The 26,465-nt window shown below is 51.5% G+C and overlaps 1 protein-coding gene across 1 annotated transcript; it reads left to right on the top strand.

Moving 5' to 3' along the window:
- Nucleotides 1–286: 286 nt before the first annotated feature.
- ADAMTSL2 (ADAMTS like 2) lies at nt 287–26,026 on the top strand. Its single transcript, XM_058818329.1, has 20 exons — nt 287–411; nt 1,140–1,223; nt 1,843–1,954; nt 2,803–2,945; nt 3,423–3,498; nt 3,849–3,951; nt 5,542–5,687; nt 5,790–5,913; nt 6,856–6,936; nt 7,965–8,140; nt 9,043–9,385; nt 10,048–10,429; nt 14,201–14,304; nt 16,143–16,269; nt 18,157–18,370; nt 20,690–20,845; nt 22,472–22,642; nt 22,731–22,907; nt 23,761–23,905; nt 25,357–26,026. Coding segments are annotated over exons 2-20 (2,901 nt in total). The 5' UTR covers nt 287–411; nt 1,140–1,221; the 3' UTR covers nt 25,476–26,026.
- The last annotated feature ends 439 nt before the right edge of the window (nt 26,027–26,465 follow it).

The raw sequence follows: 26,465 nt of genomic DNA, 5'->3' as shown, positions 1-26,465 counted from the left end.
GGACCAGCGGGAACGCATGCGTGCGGTGCGGGCTCTCCCCGCCTGTGCCCCCCCGGTCTCGCCTCAGGAAACCGGCTGGCGGCCGCGGGCCGGCGCCGGGGGAGGCGAGGGGTTAACCGGGGTGGGGGCATCCCGGGCCGAGAGGTGTGAATTCCGCCCGCTCTCCCCCTGCCTCCCCCCCGCCGCCGCTATAAGAGCGGCCGGCGCGGGCTGGGGGGAGCCACTGCGGCGGCTCCTCCTCGCTGGAAGCCCCGGCGCTTTTGGCTGCCCTTTGAAGTCGGAGAGGGAGAAGGAGGGAGGGAGCGTCTGGGGCCGCCGCTGCTCCGCTCCGCTCCGCTCCGCTCCGCTCCGCGCCGCCGCCACTCCCGCCCGGCCCCGGAGCATCGTCCTGCCCGGTCCCTCCGCCGCCAGGTACGGCCCGTTCTGTCCCATCCTGTCCCATCCTGTCCCATCCTGTCCCATCATGTCCCATCCCTTGCCCGCGGAGATGCAGCCCCGCATCCCCGCCCCGCATCCCCGCCCCGCATCTCCCTCCCGCCGCCCCGCTCCCGGCTCCGCGATGCTGCTCATGGCATCCACATCCCTCCCCCCATTTCTTAATTTTCTCTCCATTGAAGCACGCAGCCCCGCAGCCTGTGGGATAAACTCGGAGCGCGCTCTGGTATTGGCTTGGAGTCAGGAGTGTCTGGGAGCTTTAATGAGAACCAAGTGTAAGGCAAGGCTCAGCCACCTGTCCGCGGGATCCCCGGCCAAGCGCTCTGGGCTCCCATTAATCAATGGCTCTGCCTCTTGGAAAGTCTCTTTAGCATGCTGCACCTCTCCCCCAGGGCGACTGCAGAGCGGATTTGGGGACCTGGAAGCCCTGTGGTAATTTTGTCTAAGCCAGACAGCAAAGCGGGGCTGGTGCTGCCGGCAATTCAGGGGTTTCAAAACCGCTACAAAAAGCTTTGCAAGGAGGGAAAAAAAGCCAAACAAAAATGAGTAGGAGAGAAGCTCTTTATATTGCAGGTCTGCAGTCCTGCCCTCTCTCCCCAGGAGCAGCACCTCTCCCACCCCCCTGCTTCCCAAAGACACTGCCTAACTGCTTTTCAAGGGAAATTAGCTTAGGGGAGGATATTTTTTTTTCTTTTTCCTCACAGACATGAGCTGCTTTGATTGCCTGGAAGCATGATTTCCTGAAACCTGCTCCTTTCTGGCTCTTGCAGGGAGGTTCACAATAAAATGTATTGTGGTTTTGAGCTGGGTTTTATTTAAGAAAATGCCATTCTGGGTTGGTCTCTTTCATGAGGCAGATGGAGAAAGAGATGAAAGGCTGACACTTGGGATAGCTCATTTCTGCTCTTTAATTGTGGGTCGTGTCTTTTCTATAAGAAAAGGAATCTTCCCTGGGAGCCGAGGGGAATTGGAGTGGAATAAATGAAAAAAGGAGGAATGATGCCTGCTGATTGAATTTTTTTGTTTTTGAAGCTTTTCATCTCATTCTTCCAGGAGCAGTCCTGTAAATGGGGATATTTAAATGCACTGCTTTTATAGATCCAGGAACACTTCTGGCTACTCACTGTGCTTCGGTGTAAGCCAGGCTCTGTTCCAAGGCAGCCTTGGAGCTGTGTCAGGTGCAGCCACTGGAAACCAGTGCAAAGTTGTGGTTTGACAGATAAAAACCAAGCTGGGAAGTGATCCTGTACCATGTTCATGCTGCTATTAATGAAATAAAACTTCAGGCTCAGGTCCCTGCTGGTCGGTGTCACCGAGCTGGAGCAGAGCTCAGGAACCCAGAGGTCTGGTGCTGGGCATGGGGCTCGGTGGGAGGTGTGCTTAGTGCAGTGTTTGGTTGCTTTCTAGGATGAAGATATCCAAGTGGAGGTGGAGCAGCATCTCCATCAGTGCTAAGCTGCAGCTGAAAGGCACCCTGGCCCTTCTTCTTGTGGGCAATGTTGTCTTTGTCATAGCTCAGGTAAGGCTGTCAGGTTTTGGGGGCTCTCTGGGCTTTAAAATGCTCTGGTGTCTGGGATGGAAACCCCCTGGGCTGGCAGAGCTGCTCTGTGCATGCATCAGGTTCTCAAAAATGGTTAGGACTTCTGACTTGCCTTCACTCATCAGTCTGAGCTTAACCTAAGTTGTGCCTACCATGGCCAAGAGCATTCACAGAGCATTTCAAGGACTCTGAAGGGCCATGCCCTGCTCTTGGTGAGCATCACTCCTTGCTCCCTGCAGTGGCTGAGCTTTCATTTGTTTTCCATGCAACATTTGCAGTTCCTCTGCCCTCTGATGCGTGGTCAGGACAGGGGATGGGAGCTGGGGGTCAGGGACCCTCCTCAAGTGACAAACCTGTGCTTGCAGAGAGAGCACACAGGGTCCTGCACCCTTCTGGCACCCCCTGGCACCCACTAAGCTGCTCTGCTGCTGCAGAGGAGTTTTGCAAGGGTTTGTTGAAGCTTCCAGTGGAGCTTCCAGCTGCAGCTGGCTCTGCAGCTCCCTGAATTCTCTGTGGAGCCAGAGAGCACCGAGAGTCTCGCAGAGTTTAGGGCTGTTTGGGAGCTCAGTTTTGCCAACTGAGCAAAACAATGAGAATTTCCTTTCCTGAGGAATCCCAAATATTGCCACTTCATTCCAATTTTGTAATGAAAACACAATTGCAAGAATGCAGGGATGGAAACCTCAGGCTTGACCTCAGCTGGAAAAGGCAATGCCTGGGTCGAGTGGGGCAGGCTGGGAGGGGAGGGCTGCCCTCAGTGTCCCCACACGGGCTCTGGGGTTTGGATGTGACTCCTGCTTCTCCTGCTTCCCCTGTGCTCCGAGCAGGACCTGGCACAGACGTCCAACAGCCTGGAGGAAGGGTCAGATGTCACTGCTTACTGGTGGGGAGAGTGGACCAAGTGGACAGCGTGCACCAGGACCTGTGGGGGAGGCGTGAAATCCCAGGAGAGGCACTGCCTGAGGCAGAGGTACAGCCCCAGGGGCTGGGGAGGGGCTCTGCAGCAGCTGCCTGACCCCAGAGGTCACAAGCACTGATGGAAATGTGTCTGGGCAAACCCTGCTGGGGCAGGAGGGGGTTTCCTGAGCTTTGGCTGGTGCACAGGGGCAGCAGGCACAGACTGAGCCTGTTCTCCAGGCCTCGGGGCACAGCAGCCCCTGGTGCAGGGCTGGTTGGGGACCCACTGGTTCCATCTGCTTTGTGCCTGGCTCTGCCCTCTCTGGGCAGCGTGGTTGCCAAAAAGCCACTTTGTAAACCTTGTCCCCATGATACCTCCTGGAATAGTTGGTGATGCAGGTGACAAAACCACAGAGACCTTTGCTACCTGCTCCAGGGACAGATCTCTGTGTGGCTCTGCACTGTGCACACTGACCTTATGGAGAGCAGATATATTTGAACAAGGGAAAATTATTTCTGCCCCCCATCTAACCACCATTTCCTTATTCAGAAGGAAGTCAGTGAGTGGGCTGGCTAATAAAACTTGCACTGGAACATCCAAGAGATACCAGCTCTGCAAAGTCCAAGTAAGGATATCCTTTGTCTTGTTGGGAAAGTCATGTGTGGCATTTCTGGGTCCCTTGGAGAGGGGACACCATTTGTCCTCAAGCTGTCACCCTCTTTCCTGTCCAAGCAGCTGGGGGTTCCCTTCTTTGGTGCCAATTTCTGGGCTTTGGGCATTTTGCCGTAAAAACCAGAGAGTGGCTCTGGCAACAACTCCCAGGGGGTTCCTGCAGTGGGGGGAGGAAGAGGAGGAGGAGGAGGACATGGCCTGGCTGGGGAAGGTGATGGAAACACTCCTTGCAGCTGGTGCTGATGTGCCAGAAACCTTTCCCGCACTTTGTTTCCGTCAGGATGTTAATGTATCCCATTCTAGGAGTGCCCTGTGAACGGAAGGAGCTTCCGAGAGGAGCAGTGCTCGTCCTTTAACTCCCATGTGTACAATGGCAGAACCTATCAATGGAAACCTTTATATCCTGGTAACAAGACATTCTTTGTGTGTTTCATAATGCTCAGCCAAATATTTTGATAGTTATGATGCTACAGCCCGCAGGAAGGCTCCTCCTCTGCTGTTTTAAAGTGGTTTTTCAGAGGCACAATCAGCTGTCTCCCGAGCTCAAAGGCTTGTTTGGCAGCTGCAGGGTAGCTTGAAAATTAAATAGCAACATGAATTCATGTCTGTAGCCTGTGTTGGTCACAGCTCCCAGGGACCAGAGGCTGCAGGAGGATGTGGGAGCAGGAGATGTGAGGGCTGTGCTGGCAGGGTCAGTCGGGCTCACCATGACAAGTGTCCTTTGAGCCAGGGCCATTGCTGGTTGTGCTGTTTCAGTGACATTTGGTCTCTCCCACGCCCTCTGTGTGCTCTGTCAAATGTCACCGAGGTGCAGCTGGTCACTTTGGTCATCTGGGGTGAGCAAGAAGTGCAGAAACGACTTGGGACTCAGAAACTGAGCTCTTATTGAACTTTTATTGAACACGGAACTCCCATCAAAATCAGGCATTAAACACAAGCCATGGATGAGCTTTAGAGCTGCTGGGAAGGCAGGACTCTTCTTCTGAGGAGGCTCCTGAGCTCAGATTCTTCAGATCCATAAAAACAGAGATGGGATCAGATCCTTCTTCATTTCAGATTCATTTGAGTGCTTAAAAATAAAGATGGGATCTCCTGCAAACTGTGTTTTAGGGGTCTGTACATACCCCTAAACAAATATCTTCATCAAATCAGTTTCCCTGTGTACCACGCCCCTGCCTCTCCAGCCTTTGTAGGGTCAGCAAGGCAGAACTTGGTCCATGAGCTATTTCTCCTTGGTGGCTTTTGTCCCTTGAAAGTGACAATTTCCTTAAACACATTTGCTGCTCAAGCTGACTCACCAGAGATGTTGCAGGAGTTGTTTTGTGTTTGAGCAGGAGTTCACATGGCTCCTGGGGGATTTGCAGAGCATATTTTGACACTGATGCTGCCTTGCTTGGGTGTGCAGGCCAGTGGGTCTCTGATTGCTCAGGAGTTGGTGGAGACAAACACTTGGGGTTCTGATGCAAATATGATTTTGTCATCTGCTTCCTGTGGATATTATAAAATGTGGGATTGCTGTGCTGGTGGGTGCTGCCAGCCAGTTGTTGTCTGCAGAAAGCAAAGGGTGAATTAAGTCCATCTTCGGTAAATATTTATGGAAAAATTATAGATCATAAAATGCTCTGAGTTGCTATGGTTTTGAATATAGTCTTACAGCTGTATTTCCAACAATATATGTGTAAATTTAACTCATGTATCAAGTTGCCAAGTGCACATGCATGTTTTTGTGTAATGTACTTGCACAAAGCAGTGCTGCTGCCTCAGTGCCCGCCCTGGGCTGGTGCTGGTGATGCCCCTGGACAGCAAAGGCTGTCACACTGTCCAAGTGCCATCTCCTGCCTGTCCTGAAACACAAGAGATGGCCACTTGTGAACTCTCACTGCTCTGCAGTTGTGCTGCTGTTGTTTAGCTTGGCAGAGATTCGCTGGCTTGGGTAGGATGAAAGTTGTGGTGTTTCTGCTGTTTTTGAATCTCTCTTTATATCCTTTCCCCTTAGATGACTATGTTCACATTTCTAGCAAGCCCTGTGACCTTCATTGCACCACCGTGGATGGTCAGAGACAGTTAATGGTTCAGGCCAGGGATGGAACATCCTGCAAATACACGGATTTCCGAGGGGTTTGCGTGTCTGGAAAATGTGAGGTTGTTAAACATTATAGCAAAAATCTCGTTAGTAGCATTCAGAGAATCGCAGTGGGTGCGACGTTTGCCTGACCCTCAGTGCTCTGTCTGTGCATTTTTTAGCCCATTGGCTGTGATGGCATTCTCTTTTCCACCCACACCTTGGATAAATGTGGAGTTTGCCAAGGAGATGGGAGCAGCTGCACCCACGTAACCGGCAGTTACCGGAAAGGAAATTCTCATCTTGGTAAGGCTTTGGGGATTGAGGGCTTGAGTTGATAGGGCTGGGTTTAAAATGGACTTTTTTTTTTGGTAAATTGTTTTTAGGTCTTACCAACTGCCCAACTGAAGTTTTTCCCATGTGTTCTATGTGTGTTAATGCTGCTTGTTTGGGCAGAGAAAACCTTCTTTAAAAAAAACCAAAACAAAACAGGAAATTTGCGTGGTGTTTGTCAGAAACCAGAAGTCTCTGATGATGAGTGGTGCAAAAGGGTTATGCAAGAGGCTGGTATCTATTTTAGTCTTTTTTAGTCATTTAGCCAAAAACAAGATACTCATGACCCAGTAAGACTAGAAGTAAATGACTTGTAATAACAGGAAGCAACAATATCTTGAAAGACCAGGATTTCAAAAATCAGTGTGATGTAAAGCAGCCGAACATCCATGTCCTAAATATAACAGTCTAATTCAGGAATTATGATTAATGCTCTCTGAGATGGAGCAAACTGCAGGAACTTCAGTGCTGTGGGAAGACTTGTCCTGTCCCATCTCTTGTCTGGTGCTAGGCAAAGGGGAGGCAGAGGAGAAAGCAGCTCCCATCTCCTGCTGGCATTTTGGGAAGGCTGGCTAACACAGGGATCAATACTGAACCACACAACAGCTCCTCTAGCTAATAAAACCATCTGTATTTTCTCATATCAGTTTAGATAAACATGATATTTGTGCATGTAAGAACTGAATCCTTTTCCCCCTTGCATGTGTTTTTCCTCCATAAACCAAGACACAATTCGCACATTTTTCTTCTCTATCACCGATAAACTCCTGTTTGCAGCCTAAAACATGAAGGGTTGGGGCTTTTAAATCCATTAAAAACGTGGGTCCAGGCCAGGGTGTTGGCTAGCTTGCAGCTCTGCCTGAGGAGGGCTTGGTTCAGATCACTGGTCACAAAGATCCTCTGGTTAATCCGTAGGCTATTCCCTGGTCACGCACATTCCCGCCGGAGCGAGGGATATCCAGATAGTGGAACGGAAAAAGTCTGCAGATGTTCTGGGTGTGTATAACCTCTTGGTACTTCCCTAGGATGCATGCCTATGCTGGTTAATGCTTTTTCCAATGCAGAGCTGGATGTAGTTTTGTCATAGAATCACAGAATATCCTGAGTTGGAAGGGACCCACAGGGATCAGCGAGTCTGTTTGCTGCAGACATGAGTTAAATCCACAGGCAATGTAAATCCATCCATGTTGTCCAAGCCAGGGTTTTGCTCCTCTCTGCAGTCTGAGCACCTGGGCTGTGTTTGTCAACAATTTGATTGCTTTAAAGCAGAAAATGTTGGTGAATATGATTTCAGCAGGGTGTGACAGATGCCCTTATGCTGGATCACAGATGGCCAAGTGACTTCACCTCTCTGGTGATCCCCTCAACCTTTCCCTGCCTGGGGAATGCGCAATGACAACAGCACCAAGGGGATGTGACCTGTGTGTGGCCTTGCTGAAGTGTTGGTGACCACACACCCATCTCACAGGGGAGGTGACAGTGTGGAAAAATCCAGACTTGCCAAAGAGAAGCACATTTGCTGCCTCAGAGGCTCGCGCCTCTGGAAGGTGGCTGTCACTTCCCTGGAATTGTTCAAGGCCAGGCAGGATGGGATTTTGAGCAGCAGTGGAAGGTGTCCTGGCCCATGGCAGGATGAGATGAGCTCCAAGGTCCCTTCCAGTGCAAACCATTCTAGGAAGATTCTATGGATGAAAAAGGCTTGATGAGGTTACCAGTTTCTGGGCTAGCTCAGGGGGCATCAGTGGCATCTTGGGCCACTGTGGGCTGGTGCCAAGGGGGTGACAGGATCCAGGGCCGAGTGTCAGCCACATTCCCAGGGGTTTGCAATGTGGAGGGACATGTGGCCCAGAAACTCTGAGCACATCCCCACATGGTGAATGCTGCAAACAAGTGGCCAATGCATTGCCATGTAGGAGAATCTCTTTTTTTTATTGCTGTGGCAGTGATTTTACCCCCTGAACACACCAGGGGCTGCATCCAGAGCTTTGCATGTGACAGCACTGACTGTTCTCTCTCCTTTGAAGCTGTGGCTGATGAAGCTGGGTACTATTTCTTCAATGGGAACTATAAAGTGGACAGCCCAAAGAACTTCAACATTGCAGGCACGGTGTTCAAGTACCGCCGGCCCATGGACGTGTACGAGACTGGCATCGAGTACATTGTTGCCCAGGGACCCACAAATCAAGGGCTGAACATAATGGTAAGCTTTGACTTCTCATGATGGGAAAGAGAAAATCCGCCTTGGATTGAGGAAGGGGTGAGCTTGGGAGCAGAGTCCCGGCATGGTTTCACATGAGGAGGGGATGGCAGCAGTGATTCTGGCCAGTTCCTTACCCAACCTTATTTTATTTGCATCAGTGCTCTTGGATTCAGGCAGGGCTGTCAGTGGTGAATGTGGGCTTGGTAACTCCTCTCTGCACGGAGAAGATGCCTCAGGCACTGTGAGGGGATTTCTCCTCTGTTCTTTGGCATTTTTATCCAAGTTACCTGGCAGGAAAAGCAAAAATAAAAAACTGGGCCAGAGAGCTTAGACAAGTGCATAAACCTTAAACCCCAATTCTCTCTCGAAAGCAAACCATGTAAAACCAGGTATTTGGAGAAAAGTCCCTCAATTTTCTTCTGGGCAGCCAGCCAGAGCCCAACTCCTGACATCTTCCATGGAGCCCCAGGCTCCTCTGGAAGGGGAAGGGATGGTTGCTTGGGTGTTTAAAAAGCATTAGACCACTATGAGGCTGCCTCAGCTGGGAGTCCCCAGCCCCAGTGGGGTGTAGCAGCTGCAGGGCAGGGTGTGCTCTTTATAAAGTCACAAAAGTGGCTTTGCAAGTGATGGTCTTGTGAAGTTGCTGCCCCGAGCCTCTGGTCACTCAGTGGCCAAGGAGGAAGTGTGATCTGGGGCTCCTGGGGTTAATTCCCATTGGCAACACTGCCAAATAACCCTTAGAAAATGGTGCAGGGCTCCAGCAGGAAGAAGCTGGCACTGTGAAGGAAAACACTCTGTAAACAGCAAAATTGATGCTCCCCAAGTGTCAGGTCCAAGATGAATCCCATGCTTTGCCTGCCACAAATCTCCTGCACCCCCTAACAACTCAATTTCTTTGCTAGGTCTGGAATCAAAATGGCAAGAACCCATCCATCACGTTTGAATACACTCTGCTGAGGAAGCCACACTCAAAGAACCTGCAGCCCATCTTCTACACCTTCTCCGAGTCGGAGAGCGAGGAGAGCCGCGAGTTCAACGGGGACGTGCCACTGGGCTTCATCCAGCACAATGCAACCTATTTTGGGAAAATCTCCAGTGAAAGGATAGACTTGGAGAACCAGGTGTTTGGAAGGCAGGACACGGAGGAAGATTTAAACTTGAGCAAAGGTCAGGAAACCAATGAGGTCTATGAAAGAGCAGAAACAATTGACTGTGAGCCAAAACTGAAGGGCAAACAACCCCAAGGTAAGGAGGAGACTTGGGCCTCACTGTTCTGCTTCTCAGAGCTCTTGTTGAGAAATGCTCTGTTTCTACCTCTGGTGGTTCTGCTGGTTTGTGTTTTGGAAACCTTGGAAAGTTCTTTAAAACATCTCTGCTCACAAATCCTCTTTGCCCTTCAGATTCTGGTTTCTGGTGGGGGTGTGTGGGGGTGGACACCGGGTGAGACCTCCCCGCTGGTGCCCTGCTGTGCTTTGCCTCATGCCAAGGACAGGAGGGAGCCCTGGGTGCACAAAACTCCCCATCACAACATCTCCCATCACCTCCCACCCCTCCAAAACCCCCATTTGAGTCCCTCGGGCATCCCACCCCCAAATTGCCTGGAGTGCCTTCCCAGCATGGCTGCATGGGCTGTGGGGCCATGGGAGCACCTTCCTTTCACCTCTGCTATTGCTTTGGGCAGTGCTGGCGGGTGCTGAGCTCCCCTCTGGCCACACCATAGCAGGATAAGACCCCCCAAAGCTGCACACCCTTGGGAACCCCATGAGACCCCCCTGCCCTGCCTCTGGCCCCCCGTGTGGCTGCTCAGGCTCCAGCGTGTCCCCGCTGCTCCGGGCTGCTTCTCCCTCCCAGCCTCGATGCATTTTGTGGTTGTCACTGTGGTTTCCCCCCTGTTGGCTCCAATCTAGATTCAAACGTAACCAGGTCTACTTACCAGACAGACCATGACGACAGAGAGCCCGAGGCCAGGCTCAGCTCCAGGGAGTTCCTTCTGGAGAATGCCATCACGGACAAGCTGCTGGGCAAGACCTCAGACTCCAAGGAGCTGCTGCTCAACGTCACCATGAACAGCATTTTCGCCCAGGGAGACCCAACCAACTCGGTGGGGTCACCCCTTGACAGCCTCTACGTGGACTATGAGGACAGCGATGGCCTCGTCACCTACTCGGTGAACAGCACCTTCATGGAGCTGAGCAATGGCAAAGCCACCAACACCTCTGCAGAGACGCCCTTCTCCAACGCCACCGTCACCATGAGCAGCCCCCAGGGGAACAGAACCCACAAAGCAAGGTAGGAGACGTGCCTTTCGTTAATAAATCCAATTTGTTGATGTTCTTGACTTGTAAAAGCTCTGTGCTCAATGCATGGTTTCCATCCCTTTGGAAGCAGGAGGTAAGTGGGGGTGGGATGGTGGAAATGTTCTGTTGGGAGTTCATCTGCAAGGAAGGGCCAGAGGTTTGGGAGCAGGAAGGCATGAGAAGGTTTAAGCAAGAGGAAATCTTGATGTCCCCCTCATTGGCCATGCTGAAGTCCATGCTGATGTTTGTCAGATGGGGCCTTGCTCTCTGCTGTCACAGCTTCTTGTCAGAGCCACAGCCAAGAAGAAGCCTCTTCCTTTGGCCTTCTCTTGACTTCCTGCTCCCACTCCCCAGCCCTTCCTCCGAGTTCTGATGCAGCAGAAGTTGGTCCTGGCCCCTTTTCACCCACCCTGTTCAGTGCCACCTATGATCCTCCTCACTTGGGATGGCAGGAATATGCTTCCAGCAGCTCCCAGGTGTGGCCCTGCCACCAGGAGCTCCACTGTAGGTCCAGGAACAGCCTGGATTTGTTGCCTCAGCTCAGGGAGTCACAGCTTGGACAGGAATAGCCAAAGCTCTGCAGTAGCAGCTCATTGTACTGGGACCATCACCTTAGAATCCTTTAGATGGCTGGTTTAAGTGGAAGTGGGGAGGTAAAGAAAGGCCTAATGGAGCTTTAGCAGCAGGTTTTGCTCTGGGGAAGGGTGGAAGGAAGTCTTGGGGTAGGTGCTGATCCCCAAGCCTGTATCTGTCAGCTTTTGAGATATCCCAGGGCTCTCTGGGGAGCAGCCTTGATTCCCAGCCCAGAACTCATTCCCAGTGTGGCCACATGGGGACTGAGATGGGGACAGTGCCCACAGCAGCAATTAGCCCTCCTTCATGGTCAGCCACCCATGGTCAGCTTGAACTGTCTCTGGGGCTTTGGGAATATCCAGGTCCCAGAACCAGGTGTGGATTTGGGTCCCACTGTGCATCCCCACGGCACCCCAGCCTCCTGTCAACCTCCTCCTGGACCTGTAAAACACAGGATAAGATGCTGAGCTGGAGGAGATGCAAAGCCCTGAGCAGATGCTCCCTCTGGTTAGAGTTAGCTGGATTCACCCACAGCTTCCACTACGTTATGCTAAAGACACTCGTGCTGAAGAAAATGGCCATGCAGCCAGATGGATCAACAAACTTCTTAATGATAAGAACATGAAAACTTTGCCAAGTGCTTGAATCTATCATCTCTCCTCGTGCCTTGGCTTGGGAGTGCTGCCTTCAGCTGCCAAAGCAAGCATTTCATCCTCTCTGACAGAGAGGGCAGAGCCCTCAGCTCCCCTTACCCTGCCCTGGGGACTGCCCATCACACACCCTGTGTCCCCTCAGCTGCCACCCTGCACCCCCAAACTCTGCCCCAGCAGCTGTGAGATGGGGGCAATTCTTCCCTACCTCCTGGGAGTACAGGGAGCTTGGCTTTTACAGGGCAATCACAGAACACTGGGGCTCCAGTGCAGTTTTTGGGTGCTAAAAAGCTCCTTGCACTGTCCCTGGCTGCCCAGCTATTGATAACAGTGATTTAAACCCCTTCAGGAATGTCACCCGGCACTGACAACAGTTTTCCACCTGTTCTTCCCTTGGTTTTGTTCCACAGTGTCCCCTCTTCTCTCTCTGGAACAAAATACAAACTTCACAGATCAAAATATTGATATCCAGACCAGTTTTGCACCAGCCAAAATGCTGAGAGATGCTCAGGACCTTTCAACATGAGCCACGAGTTTGCCCCTTTGCTTAGAAACAAAAACCAAAATAAAACACAGGATGAGAGCCAGGGGCTGTGGATGTTGATCCGTGGTGGTTTTGTGTAAATTTGTCAGGGTCAATCCTCTGCTGTGGGAGCTGTTTTGGGAAAAGGGGCAGCCCAGAACTCAGTGAAGGGCGAGGGAATGGTGCTAATTTTTGGTGCTGTATCTTGCTTGAAAAGCTCGAGAAGCAAATGTGTGACTTTATTATTTAGCTCATAATCAAGAGGAAAATTGAAAGAAAAGAGAAAATGCCCCCAGTTTTGTTAAACAATGGGCTGCTGTCTGTATTGAGAGGAGAAAAAAGTGACAGTTTTGTCTTTGCTGGAAATGAGCTGCCCTGTGTCCAAATGTTGGATTCCTCTGGAAAGATCTTGTCCCTGGGACCTTGACATGCATAGAAGCTCTTTATTTGGGATCATTTACACTGAAGGGACACTGTTGAAAGATTACTCAGATGTAGGAAAAAAAAAAAGCTTATTTTGAAGATTTTATCCTTTTAAAGACAGAGAAGTCCTGGTCATAGGATAACTTGGTGTTTACTTTGGTGCCTCAGAGATCAGGGGATAGACTGGAGGATCTGGGTAATATTTCCAGGCAAATTAAAGCACAAAAAGCAGATGTTGACTATGTTTTAATGAATTTGTGAGCCCTCTCCTGGCTGGGTGGCAGCTGGTGGCACAGGCCAGGGATCAGGAGCTGGTGTGGGTCCCCAGGCAGAGCTGCTGTGGCAGATAAACACTATTTATAGTGAGCTGAGATTGTTGTTTTTCCACTAAAAAAAAATTTAAAAATAGTCACATTCATTTCAGTTCCATTTCAAGTGCAGGAAGCAACCATTTGCCAAACTGACAGAGGCAAAATCAACAGGGAAAATGAGATTGTTGTTGTTTTTAATCCTTCTGGAGGCTCAGTGCTGGCGGTGGAAGGAGGGTGGGTCGGAAAGGAAACGGCTGGATTCTCAACAGTGTCCTTTGAAAGGTTGATTTGATAGGCTGGACCTCAACTTTTTCTTACAAACAACTAAATAAGGCAATTTCAGAGCTTCTGCTGCCTAGAAATCATACAAGCTGCATATCCTGCCAGGCCAGAGACAACTGGATGTGAGGATACAACCTTGTACACTATTCCAGTGTAGCTGTTCCAAGGGTTTGGACCAAGGTATGAGAACAGAACCGAAGCCTTTTGTTGTAAAGGTGCAGTATCCCTGAGGTGTTCCCCCCTCCCAGCATGGGGAGCAGCTGCAATTCTTGCTTGGATAAATGTTTTTTCTCACACCAGGCTGACTCTGTTACTCCTCTCCCCATGGCATTTTGTGTTTGAGCACAGCTTGGAGCTGGAGAGATGCAAATTCCCCACTTGACATCCAGCAAAATAAATCAAAAACAGAGTGGCAAAATCAGTGGGCTTTGAGGGGAGAGCTCAGAAACTCCTGTGCTGGCTTTTGGAGATTGGAGCAGCCAAAATCTCTGCTGCACTGAGCAGCACGAGTGGGTTTGCCCAGCCCTGGAGACACAAGGGAGGAGATACTGCACCTTTAGTCACTGTGGGCCAAGGGCCAGGTGTATTTGAGCAGAAAAATGCAAACTTTTGTTAAATTCTGAACTGTTTCTACTTGTGGGTATTTTTATCCCATTCTCTCTATTTCTAGACAGTGGAAGCTCTGCCTCTAACCGGGCTGGGGATTCTACTTGGGGCTCAGGACAGGTATGTTGTGAAACTAAAAAAAATTAAAAATTGATTCAAACAAACGAACCTCCCAAAAAATCAGAACAACCAAACCCAACCAAAGCCAAACCAAGCACATCCCCTCCCAAACCCAAACCCAACCGAACTGCAGCCAGATGTGTGTGTCTGTCATGGGCTGTCACTGCTTGCCTTGTAAATGCCTTTTTTTTGTTTTGTTTTTTTCTTTCTTTTCTCTTTTTTTTTTTTTTTTTTTTTTTTTTTTTTTTTGTTTTGTTTTGTTTGCTTATTGCTAGAAACAGATTGAAGTTGTTAAGAAAGGGCCAAGGTGTGAGTGCTGCTGACATGTACAGGTGGAAGCTTTCCTCCCACGAACCCTGCAGCTCTACATGCACCACAGGTAGTTATGAGAAGCAGCCAAATTCTGCACAGCCTGCTGAAATCACCTGGTGTGTGAGTCCATTTTATGTCTGTCAGGGATGGGAAGGAGCTGGTGGTGTTTAGGGGATCTCATGGGTTCTGCTTTAGCACGACCCCTGCTCTGCTGTGCCTGGGTGCAAAGGTGGGGAGAGGAGCTGGGGGCTGAGCATGCAAACCCCACTGAGCTCTCAGGTGTGTTGGGGACCAGGAGGTGATGCCCAATGTGTCCATCATCCCTCCAAACACCCTCCCTCTGGGAAGCTCTGAGCACTGCCTTCACTTCCCAACACTTTGTGTCCCCCCTGGGGCTCAGCAGGATCCCCAATCCTGTCCTGAGCCTCCTTTTTTCCCCCCTTCCTCACCTTTTTGACAGCTTCAAGGGGTTTGAAAAGCTCAGCTGCTTCCCTGCAGAGAGAAATTTTAAAGATTGTTCAGCTCTGGCAGGAAACACAATAGCATTTGGCTTTTTGATTATGTTTTGTTTCTCCCACTCCTTCTACCCTGGAGCCTGAGCTCGGCTGCGAGGGTGTAAATCTGGAACAGTGACAGAGATGCCAGGGATATCAAAACTGAGCCTCTATTCTTCAGGCAGAAATTCCCTCTTTTTGCATTAATTCCTCTCTTTTTGCCCCTTGAAAAGCTTCAAGGCACCCGATCTCCTCCCTCACGCCTTGGTTAGGGGGTCCTGTCGATCCCTTGGGATGAATCAGGCATGTGGATTGTGCACTTGTCTGTGCTGCCCCTGAAATTATCCAGAGCCTGCAGAGCTTCTGGAATTAAAAAGAGGGAAAGGAGTGGGAGAGAGGAGTTTACAATCTCAGGGACGTCTCTTAAAAGATCAAATGCAAGGATTTTACATTTTAAGCATTTGCACTGGTCCAGCAGCCTCGTGCCTGCAGCAGGAGCTTTGTGAGCCTTCCCTTTCCCCAGGATCCTGTCATCCACATGTTCTGGGACATTTTTGACTTCTTTGATCCCCTCTGAACAAATTTCTCCCTTGGCTGGGCCAGCCTGCTCTGCCCTGGTTTGCAGCAAGCCAAGAGAGGTTTAACTCAAATTTCTCCTTCCTCGCTGCCTTTTCTCACTGACATATTGCAGAGAGGCAAGGCCATGTCAAGAGCTGTAGATCTTTTTTTAGTTTCATGTAAACCATATGTTCTCCAGAGCTGCAATTCTTGTTACCTGTAGCCAGAGCAGCCTCCTGGTCCCCAGCCAGGTCCCAGAATGGACTTCCCAACATTTACTCTGGCACGGGAGGCTGTGGGGGAAAAGGTCTCGCTCTGACGGCACCAGCCCAGCTGCCTTGGAGGGGGAGCAGGAGGGGCAGCACCTTCCTTGCCAAATCCCCAGGATCCCTGCCTTGGCCTGGAGCTCTGGATGCACCTGGGGAGCACCTGGTGCAAAGGGAGGGGTGTAATGCCCAGGGGGAGTGAGGGATGGAGTGGGTTGGGGGACTGTTTGCTGTCGCCTCCACCCACCACCCTGTCTGCCGAGCAGACTCGTGGTCCTGAGTATTTCCTATAAAAATGTGTTAGCCATGTATTGGTTTTGGTGGCAAGCCCTGGCAGGGGTGGCCATGCCATGCCCTCCTCTGAGCTGGCCAAACTCAACCACACTGCTCAGATTGGTGGGGTGGCCACTGTGATATTCCCTCCCAGCAGCACCCATCCCATGGGACAGGAACTCCAGCTTCCTGCTTTCCACAGGGAGGAAGTTCTGAGAAATGCAGCTAAAACCAGAAAAACAACAACAAAATAGTTTGGATGTGCAGCTCACCAAGCACTCTGGTCTTTGTGTGTGTGTTCTCTCTGAGCCCAGGAGTGATGTCCACCTATGCCATGTGTGTTCGCTATGATGGGATCGAGGTGGACGATGCCTACTGTGATGCCATGACCCGGCCCGAGCCCATCCATGAGTTCTGTGCTGGGAGAGAGTGCCAGCCAAGGTACTGCCTGCACAGGGCACTCCTGCAGCCTCTGTGTTTCCTCTGCCCTGGTTGTATTTTGGGGAAAGTTGCTGTGGATTTGGGGGGCAGCAGGGATGGCCCACAGCACCCCCATCCCTCCTCCCTTAATTCCATCTGGGAGGCAGCAAGAGTTTCCTCCTGAGAGCTTTAGCTCAAGCTACCCAAGCTCTGCATAAATCCTGGCAGAGCGGGCATCTCTTTTTGGTGTCATTTTTTAAAACAAGCATTAGGGTACCTTTTGTGCTTAGATTCTCCCACTAATCTTTCCTAAGGTTGTCCCTCCTTATGGCTGTGCTGCTACAGCTTCAGGGGCTTGCACTGTGAGGGAGAAGAGCTGCTCTGTGATTTACCAGTGGCTTCAACTGGGGAGCACTGGGAGCTCATGGGGCAGCCACCAGCACTTGGGCAGACAGGAAGATGCTTGGGCTGCCAAGGCTTTTCAAAGAAAAAAATGTTAATTTTGGGTGATCTGGATGGGGAAGTCCTTTGTTTAATTTCCCTTCTGAAGTTAGGTGCCACCTCTAAATGACAACTCCAAATGTGTGACATCTCCCTAGGGCTGCCTGGACCCCCAGATGGGGTGCGAGGCCTGGGGGCAGCTGGGGCTCTCCTGCTTGGAGAACAGCAGCTGCCCACCTCCAGAGGAGCTGGGAATTCTGATCCGTTCACAATTAGCTCATTCTTTAATTGCGGTAATATTTCTGTACTGTACAAAACTTGACCTTTTATGATTTTTCCGTGGATTGCAAGCTGCTCCTGTCTTGTCAGGACAGAGGTGGCAGAGGACAGTAAAGGACAGGCAGTGCTTGGAGCAGATCCCCGCTCCTCCAGCCTGTCACTTGTGCTCAGCAGAGTCAGACTGATGGTGGGACATCAGTCTGAATTGTGTCCCACTGGGGCTCGGGCAGCTCTGTGTGACATTACTGCTGGCATCTGCAGGGTGATGGATGCCGTGTCCTCCCCGTACTTCAGCTGAGCAGACAAAAAGAGGAGGTCAAACATGGGCAAAAAGCCTGACAGACAAATGTACTGGCAGAGCCTGTGGTGACAAACGCTCACTTGTCATTGAGGACACTGGGCCAGGCCCTGCTGTGCCGCCCTGCCTCCTGACAAGCTGGTTTAAGCTTCAGGCATGAGCTGGGGGCTGTGGGGTGAGCCCAACATATGTTGATGCTTCCCATCCCTTGGGAACAGCTCTCAGGAGCTGGCAGCCTGGCTGCAGCTCACTCTTCCCTTGATGCTGTTGAGTCAGGGATGGAATGAAAGACTCCAGTCTTCAGAAGGTGAATCAGAAGGCAATTTAATGAAAGCAGCAGGTCTTTTTATAATGTGGCTCGCTAAAGTGAGACTTGATTGGTCCCAAAGTGAAAACCTCTCACACCGTTGGTGAGCTATGAACAGCACACTCCAGAGAACCACATCTTTAAACAACGGTTATAGAAAGAGAGAGAAAAATGTTTTAATTCTTTTCTCTAAGTTTCCCACAGCTTCCCAGGATTTTCCTGGGACATCTATGTCTCTCTCTGCTCAGAGGATATGTGATTACACACTCCCTGCAGCCAGGGCTGCTGTGGGCTGCTCCATGGGGTGATGGGCTCTGTTCCCTGCCCAGGTGTGTGGGATTCACATTTTCTGAATCTGAGAGAAGCAGAGAAAAGAATGATACTGCCACAATATAATAAAGTAATTAATTAGTAATTCTGATATCCATGGAGTCCTTCTCGTCATTCCTCCCTGCCATGGAGGTCACTGCTTTCCCATGCTTTCCCATGCCTTTCTGTTGGAGAAGATCACCTTCCCATGCCTTCCCATGCTTTTCCATGCCTTCCCATGCTCTCCCATGAATTTCCATGCTTTCCTCCGCAGGTGGGAGACGAGCAGCTGGAGCGAGTGCTCGCGGACGTGCGGTGAGGGGTACCAGTTCCGCATCGTGCGCTGCTGGAAGATGATCTCACCAGGCTTCGACAGCTCCGTCTACAGCGACCTGTGCGAGGCGGCCGACATCGCCCGGCCCGACGAGCGCAAGGTCTGCAAGAACCCGGCCTGTGGGCCCCAGTGGGAGATGTCCGAGTGGTCAGAGGTGAGTCCAGCGCCTGAGCCTGGCCTTCGCTCCCTTTTCCAATTTATCCTGATGCTTTGTGATTCCTGATGAATTTTAGGTCACTGCGTGGCCTAATAAAGAGGCTAGATAGAGTTAAAGAATAAAGTAGGGATTTATTAGGAGGCCTCAATGGATCCACCTAGGCTCAGCCAGGGCTGCGCCCAAGATGAACCAAAATGGTCCCAAAATGCTCAACTGGTCACGAAGTCTCTCACTTTTATAAGCTCTGCTCCGTTTGCATATTGGAATTAATTGTGATTCCTGATGCTTTGTGATGCCTTTTGGTTCCTGATGCTCTTCTAGGTCACCATGCGACCTAAAAAAGAGGCTGGACAGAGCTTAAGAATAAAGTAGGGATTTATTAGGAGGCCTCAATGGATCTACCTTGGGCAGCACAAGAGCCCAGCCAGGGCTACATCCAAGATGAACCAAAATGGTCCCAAAATGAACCCAAGATGAACCAAAATGGTCCCAAAATGCACGACCGCTCACGGGGTCTCTCACTTTTATCAGTTCTGTTCCATTTGCATAATGGAGTTAATTGTCCAATTACAGCTTTAGGTTATGCAGTCTCATCCTTTTTGTTTTTCTCTCTCCAGCCCACGTTGTTTGTGCTCTTGGGCTGAGATTTGGATCATTTGTCCTTGGTCCCCAGCTGGAGCAGGAATTGTTTTGTCTCCCTGCTCTGTGCACAGAGCTCACCATCCCCTAATATGAAGCTCAGAACTACACACCAAGGCAGTACAGAACCTGAAAAATATAAAAGCTAAACCCTGAGGCATCAATCCTCATCCATAACCATCCACAGCCAGGATACACTGCCTGCAGTAATGCACGTGGATCAATGTGCATCAACATTTTTCCCCTTAAAATGAAGGCCTGGCTCCTGTTTAGGATGGGAGGCCATTGGTCACTCACAGGTAGGGCAGGAGCCCATGGCTCAGATCTCCCTATCAGTATTTCCTTGGCAGCCTCTTCAAACCCAACGTGCTGGGAAGGTGATCCCATCTCACACATAAATTACATCCCTATAAACGTCCCTTCCTCACCTCCTTTGCACCACATGCAGAATAAAACCTTTCTCTAGCTGTGCATTAAACCAGTCCCCAAAGCCTCTGGGAGATGCTTTGGGGAGGGTTCCAGCTCACTGGTTTCCTTGGGAAAACCTGTGGAGAGGGTTTGTGCCCCTGAATCCCTTTCCAGGCACGGACAGTGCTCCAGCACATCCCTTACAAACACAAACCCATGGAAATACCCAAACCAGTGCTGCTTCCTCGGGGTGCCTCTTCCCAAATCAAGCACAGACCTGATCTAAGCAGGAGCAGATGAGCTCTGAGCCGAGCTGTCCGTGGGTGCCAACCTGCCCCATGGTTTGCATCACGAGGAATATGACTCTTCCTCCTGGGCAGCTCCCAAAAACTCGTCTTAGTCATAATTTAAACATCTCCATTCCCCTGCAAGCTGGTGTGCATCATTTCCCTGGAGCTGACAGAGGGGCTGGTGCATTCCCTGGTGGTGCAGGATGTTTTGACTTTCCCAGCTGGTAGAGAGGAGCTCCCTGAGCACGTGCTGGAGCGTTATTTTGTCCAGCATAGCAAATGAGTGGTTTATTTTACAGAAATGTGTATTCTCCTCCAGCATTTGTCAGGGACAGATTGCTTGAGACAGTGCTGGAGTAGATTGTTCTTAGCCAGCAGCAAAGCTAATCTCCTTTGGATCCCATCAGAGATGGGGTGCCAAGTTGGCTGGGGAAATAGGCATTAAAAAAAGCACATTTCAGGGCTCTGAGGATTAACATCTCGGCACGGTGCGTCTGGGCCCTGTGCTGTTGACACTTTTCCCTGCTTTACGTTATGCATGGAGCAAATGTAATGTGTATGTGAGACTGTAGTAACTCAAATCCAGTTCTAAATAATGTCACTGGGCTGCACGGTGCCAAATTTATCCACAGCACAAAAATCTCAGTTGTGCAGTCAGGAGGGGGAAAGCATTCTCCAAAGAGGGGGAAAGGAGCTGGCTGTTCCTGGGAAGGAGGCGAGGGAGATCTCACCCTGTCTCCAAGTGATAGCTAAAGCTGCTCAGCTCTGAGCAGACCCTCCTGGAGCCTTTCCCCCCTTCTGGCATCACCTGTTGGAGAGCACAGCACCTGGGCTGTGGAGGGGGTTTGGGGGAGTCATTTGTGCATTTCCAGCGTGTGCTTTTAAACTTTTACGTTCAAATATGGGAAACACCCCATCCCCGAGCCGGCAGCTGCCGTGGTGCCGGCAGCCCCGGTGATGTCGCTGTCCCCTCCGGCAGTGCCCGGCGCGCTGCGGGGAGCGGAGCGTGGTGACAAGGGACATCCGCTGCTCGGAGGAGGAGAAGCTCTGCGATGCCAGCGCCCGGCCCCTGGCCGAGAAGAACTGCACGGGGCCACCGTGTGACCGGCAGTGGACAGTGTCCGACTGGGGACCGGTGAGACCCCGCCGTGGCCGTCGTGTCCCACCGCAGGCTGGCTTGTCCCTGCTGCTCCTGGGGGTTTTGGGGTCGGGCTCATCAAACAAACCTTGGGTCCCAACAAACCTGCACGCAGCCTGTGCTGGGAGCTGGCCTCAAATAATTCCACTGGTTTGGGTCTCTCGGGTCACCTCCGTCAGCGCTGTCACCCTGAGCCGCCCTGGCTCGGGCACTGGGGGTGATCCAGCATCCCAGTGGATCCTGTTCCTTCCCCCGGGCTCCTGCCTTGTGGGAGATGTGGTACAGCAGGGGTTAAACCCTGAGACACCTGGCTGAGGGCCTTAGTGGGTGTCAAAATCCTCTTGTCTGTCTGCTGTACAGCATTCCTTGGCAATACTGATGCTCCATGCCCAGAAATTGAACATTTTAACCTTTTTCCCTTTTTGATTTTCCATTTCCCCCTTTCTGTTTTCCCTTTCTCCCTTTTACCTTTTCTCTTTCCTCCTTTCTTCCCTTTCCCTATTTTTCTTTCCTCCTTATTTTCTATTCTCTTTCCCTCGCTCTTTTTTTTTTCCTCTCCCCCTGGCTTTTTCCCTTCCTGCACAATTCTGCTCCAAAGACCCCCTCCATCCCAAGCTATTTTTACCCAGGTTTTGATACATTCACATCAGCTAAAAATAAGTGGTTTCCATGGCAGCAGCAGTGCTAGGAAACACCGAGAGCCTCTGCAAGAGCAACCACGGAAGCACGGGGAGCACCGGCTGCTCCGGGCACTGGGGGCTGGATTTTTCCTGCCACTTCCTTGGTCCCCTTTGTCACTTTGGGAGCCACTCTGGGGTTCCCTGCTCGTGGTGGTTCCCCTTTTTCCTGCCCTGAGATATGCTGGGTGCTGTAGCACAGGTTGCCCAGAGAAATTGTGGATATCCCATCCCAAGAATAAATCTCTCCTTTTCCAAACCCCTGGACAGGGTTTGGAAAAACCTGAGATAGCAGAAGATATCCCTGCCCGTGATAGGGTGTTGGAACAAGATTATTTTTAAGGTGCTTCCCAACCCAAACCAGTCTGGGATTCCATGATGATGGAATCTCTATTGGGGGATCTGCTGACCATCCTTGTGGCTGTTTAAAGCCCCAAAAACCTCTGTGAAATTTGGGGGAGGTGGGTGTGAGGAGGCAGCTGGGCCCTGTGGGGACCTTGTCCCTGTTCTGAGGGCCCTGTCCTTGCTCTGGGGCCCCTGTCCCTGCTGTGGGGCCCCTGTCCCTGCTGTGGGGGCCCTGTCCCTGCTGTGGGGGCCCTGTCCCTGTGTGTCCCTGCTCTGGGGGCCCTGTCCCTGCTGTGGGGCCCCTGTCCCTGCTGTGGGGGCCCTGTCCCTGCTGTCCCTGCTCTGGGGCCCCTGTCCCTGCTGTGAGGGCTCTGTCCTGTCATGGAGGCCCTGTCCCTGCTGTCCCTGCTGTGGGGGCCCTGTCCCTGCTGTGAGGGCTCTGTCCTGCCATGGAGGCTCTGTCCCTGCTGTGGGGACCCTGTCTCTGCTGTGGGAGCTCTGTCCCTGCTGTGGGGGCCCTGTCCCCTCTGTAGGAGCCCTGTCTCTTCTCTGGGCCCGGTCAGGGGGGTTCCCTGGCACTGAGTGCCCGCTGTGGTTGCAGTGCAGCGGCGGCTGCGGGCAGGGCAGGATGATCCGGCACGTGTACTGCAAAACCAGCGACGGGCGCGTGGTGCCCGAGTCCCAGTGCAACCTGGACACCAAACCCCTGGCCATCCACCCCTGTGGGGACAAGAACTGCCCCTCACACTGGCTGGCACAGGACTGGGAGCGGGTAAGTGCAGATCCTGTGCTTTGGGGTGCCCTGGAGGGGTCAGGATGGGGTGTGCAGCTCTCAAGGGGCCCTGCTCATGACCGCACAGTGCAACACGACGTGTGGCCGGGGTGTGAAGAAGAGGATCGTGCTCTGCCTGGAGATTGTCAATGGCAAGATCAAGACCCGCAGCCCCTCTGACTGTGATGTGGCCAAGAAGCCCGTGGAGGAGAGCACGTGCTTCGAGAGGCCCTGCTTCAAGTGGTACACCACCCCCTGGTCTGAGGTGAGCAGAGAGGGGGCCCCAAGGCTGTGCTGCCCCATCCCTTTGCACCAAGGGTCTCTCTGCCTGCAGAATCCCCAGGAGATGGGTGAGTCCCTGCAGGATGTGGTCCCTGAGGGTGTTTTTGCTGCATGGTGCAGCTGGGGCTGTCTGTGCTCAGGGAGGACAGGATTGAGAGGGGCTGTTTGAGGCCAGCTGTAGCTTTATTTTTTCTTTATTTTTCCCCTCATGCCTGGAAGTGTGGATTGGAGCCCACAGGGTGGCTGGCCAGGGGATGCAGAATTTGGGGATGCTCCATCACCCTGCATAACCCAAAAGGCAGCCAGGCTCCAATGGGCTTCCTGCAAGCCCTCCTGGATGCAGCCTCCCTGATCTGAGCTCCAGGAGCCTCATTTTTAGTCTTGCAAACCCTATAATTAACCAAAACAGCCCTGCTGTAATCCCAGCTCCATGAGGCATCCAAAGGGCAGCAGGCAGTGAGTGCTGGGCGCAGCAGTGGCTCCACATCCTCCATGGATGCAGAGAGACCCCACAACCTCACTCCTGGTGTTCTGGGGGCTTCCATGGCCATCCATGTCCTACAGAGCATCACCTGGACAGGGACAGCTCATTTGTGGTCCCTTGTGAAGAGCAGCAGGAGGAGGGAGGGTGTCAGAGCCAGAGGATGGGACCACATCCACCTCCCCTGGGCAGAAGCTGATGGTGCTGGCAGCAAAGACAGAGCGATGGGACAGCGGCGTGGCACTGGGATGTGACATTCTCCTCCTGCCCTAACATCTCCAGTGAGCAGGTTCTGGCTCAGAACAGTCCCCTGGCATGGCAGGGTCTTGCCTCACCCTTTCTCTCTGTCCCCCAGTGCACAAAAACCTGCGGGATTGGTGTGAGGATGCGGGATGTGAAGTGCTACCAGGGCAAGGACATCGTGCGGGGCTGCGACCCGCTGGTGAAGCCAGTGGGCAAACAGACCTGTGACCTGCAGCCCTGCCCCACAGAGCCCCCAGGTGAGCCCCACAGCCTTGGTTTGTCATGGATCCCTCCAGCAGCACTGCCCCATTTGGATAATGATCCCAGGGAGGATGTCAGGGACAGCTCTCCCTCTGTGCCCAAGCAATGCACAGGCTCCTTCTGGAGATAAATTAAGAGGAGAGCTCAGAAGAATCATGTTCTGACCTGAAGATAAAGGTGCCTTTGGAGAGCTGATTTGGGTGCTGCTTCTGTAAGATTCCAGCTACAGCTGAGGAAGTTCTGTCTGTGCCATTATTTTAATGATTTTTGGTCTTCGGGTGTCCTGTGGGATTTGTAACTATCTCGTTATCTGGCTCGTCTGCTGGCTCAGAGTCCCTGTGATCTTTAGCAAACACACAGTTCTAATCCTTTAATAGGATTTGGGAATAAGGACAGTGTGGGAGAAAAGCATGAAAATGGGTGACAGATTTGGGGCCAGCTCCTGGCTCAGCTCTGGGTGCTTTCAGCTGTCCATTCCCTTGGGATACATGGAGCTTGGGAGTTGCCTCGTGGCCACCTTGCCCTGAGAGCAACCTGGTTTCATGCATCCTATGGATTTCAAGCAAAAAATACGTATATAAAAGTATAAGTCCTATGGGTTTGAAGCAAAATATTGCACTGAAGGAGTTGGGAGAGTGCTGAGGCAGACTCATCCCTTTCTCCAGCATCTCACTTCCCCCTAACTCTGGGTGTGGCACTGCTGGATTCCCATTCCCTTTCTCAAATAGCTTCCTTGGGATAGAAATTGTGAATTTCAGGGGAAACCCTTGACCTGGGGACAACTCAGTGCCTTGGTGGCTCCAGCAGTCCCTGGGCAGCTCTGTTTTACAGCAAGGACATTGAGCTTCAGGGCTGGGACCAAGTGAGACTCCCCAAGGTGTCAGGTGGGAAGGAACAGCTCAACCTGCTCATGCCTTTGGCCAGGCTGACAATGACATTTCTGGAGAAGCTCCATGGTGCTTTCCAGGGGATGTCAGGGAGGTGGCAGCCACAGCTGGGCTGATGTTGTTGCTCATCAGCCCACGGTGTTTAAAGCTGTGTAGGGTGGAAAATGACCTCATGAGCTCACAATTGTTTATTTTCTTCTTCTTTTCCGTGCCATGCCTTGAGACATGGCACCCTGGGACACAGGGTGCTAGTCTGCTCACACCTGCCAGCAGCCACGAGACAGTGGCACCAAAAGTGGCACAAATGAAGCTCCAGCAACATTTTAATTCAGGCTGGGAACAGCAGGAAAGACATAAATTAAGGAAGAAATCCTACCCTGACCACCTACTTTCCAAGTGCTTTAACAAAGGTTAAACCAAAAACCAGCCACCCCAGGCCCAAATTACTTCAGCACCCGAGAAAAATCAAATGTATCTGTCAGGGATTTAACCTGTGACCCCCTGTGCCATATTTTCAGGCACTTAATGTCCTGCTAAAGTGTATTTTTTTCTCCCTGCAGATGACAGCTGCCAGGACCAGGCAGGAACCAACTGTGCCTTGGCCATCAAGGTGAACCTGTGCAGCCACTGGTACTACAGCAAAGCCTGCTGCCGCTCCTGCCGTGCCCCCCACTCCTAGGGCAGGGCTGCCTGAGCCAGGGCTCCTCCTTCCCCTGCCCTCACAGCCCAGACACTGCTGACAAGGATGCTCTTGGCCTGGTTTGTGTGTCCCCACCGAGGCAGGACTCCTCTCCTGGCCGCTGGACGTTGGGAGCCCCCCGGGGTCAGAGCTGTACAGAAATCTTGTATATTTGATTCCCCTCCCCAAAATCCAGCTACACCCAAGGTCTTGTCCTGTTTCTTCCCTCGGTGCAAGGTTGGGGTTGGCAAGGGGAAGGTGTGAACTCTGGGAAGTGCAAGTTTCCCTTCCCAAAATGGGCTTGGTGGTGCCTCTCTCCTGATTTATCCTGAGGCTCTCCTTAGCTGAATTAATGGAGAAGCTGTTTGTTAAATAAACTCAAGCCCTTTTTTGTAATATGTAGGTGTATACTTTTTCAGAGAATTTTATCTTATAATCAAATGTTAGTTTCATAGTCCTTACAACCCCTCCCTGATGCTGACATATTGTATATAATATGGAAACATAACTGCACTTTATATCACAAAAAAGACGTGCTCTTTTTTAATATATTTGTTTACAGACAGTGAACTTTATCCATATAATCATTAATTTGTACTCATATGTATATTTTAATAAAGTTGTCATATTTATGGTGGTATTTTGTTTTATTCTCCAGTTTGTAGTGGAGTGCTGGGAGCACTGGAATTGGGGCTGGGGATTTGCTGGTGCCCAGAGGAGGCAGAGCAGCTTTAAATCAGGAGAATCACAGCTACTTGGACAGTGATGGAAGGAAAAGTCCCAACAGTGGGGGGATTTTGGGACTTTTGGGGGCCCTTTGGGGTTTTGTGGCTTTAGAAGCTGCAGCCCTGAAGCTCCTCAGGAGTTTGGGAACAGAGAGATTTCTCATAGTGACAGCAAGAAAAGGGCTTTTCTGAGCTCCCAAGGGGTTACTGCTCTGTGTTTTTACTGTGTGAACCACCAGACACTGAGCCAAAGTTCTTTAGCATC

The sequence above is a fragment of the Ammospiza caudacuta genome, chromosome 21 (assembly GCF_027887145.1).
Source record: "Ammospiza caudacuta isolate bAmmCau1 chromosome 21, bAmmCau1.pri, whole genome shotgun sequence".
NCBI classification, from domain to species: Eukaryota; Metazoa; Chordata; class Aves; order Passeriformes; family Passerellidae; genus Ammospiza; species Ammospiza caudacuta.
Note: the sequence above shows the minus strand (reverse complement) of the source record. Positions and strands in the feature narration are given on the sequence as shown.

What these genes read in the sequence shown, in the direction of transcription:
- ADAMTSL2 (XM_058818329.1), top strand. An exon ending in ATGGAAACCTTTATATCCTG is followed by an intron (nt 3,952 to 5,541) that starts GTAACAAGACAT and finishes CTTTCCCCTTAG; the next exon opens with ATGACTATGTTCACATTTCT. An exon ending in GAAGGGCAAACAACCCCAAG is followed by an intron (nt 9,386 to 10,047) that starts GTAAGGAGGAGA and finishes GCTCCAATCTAG; the next exon opens with ATTCAAACGTAACCAGGTCT.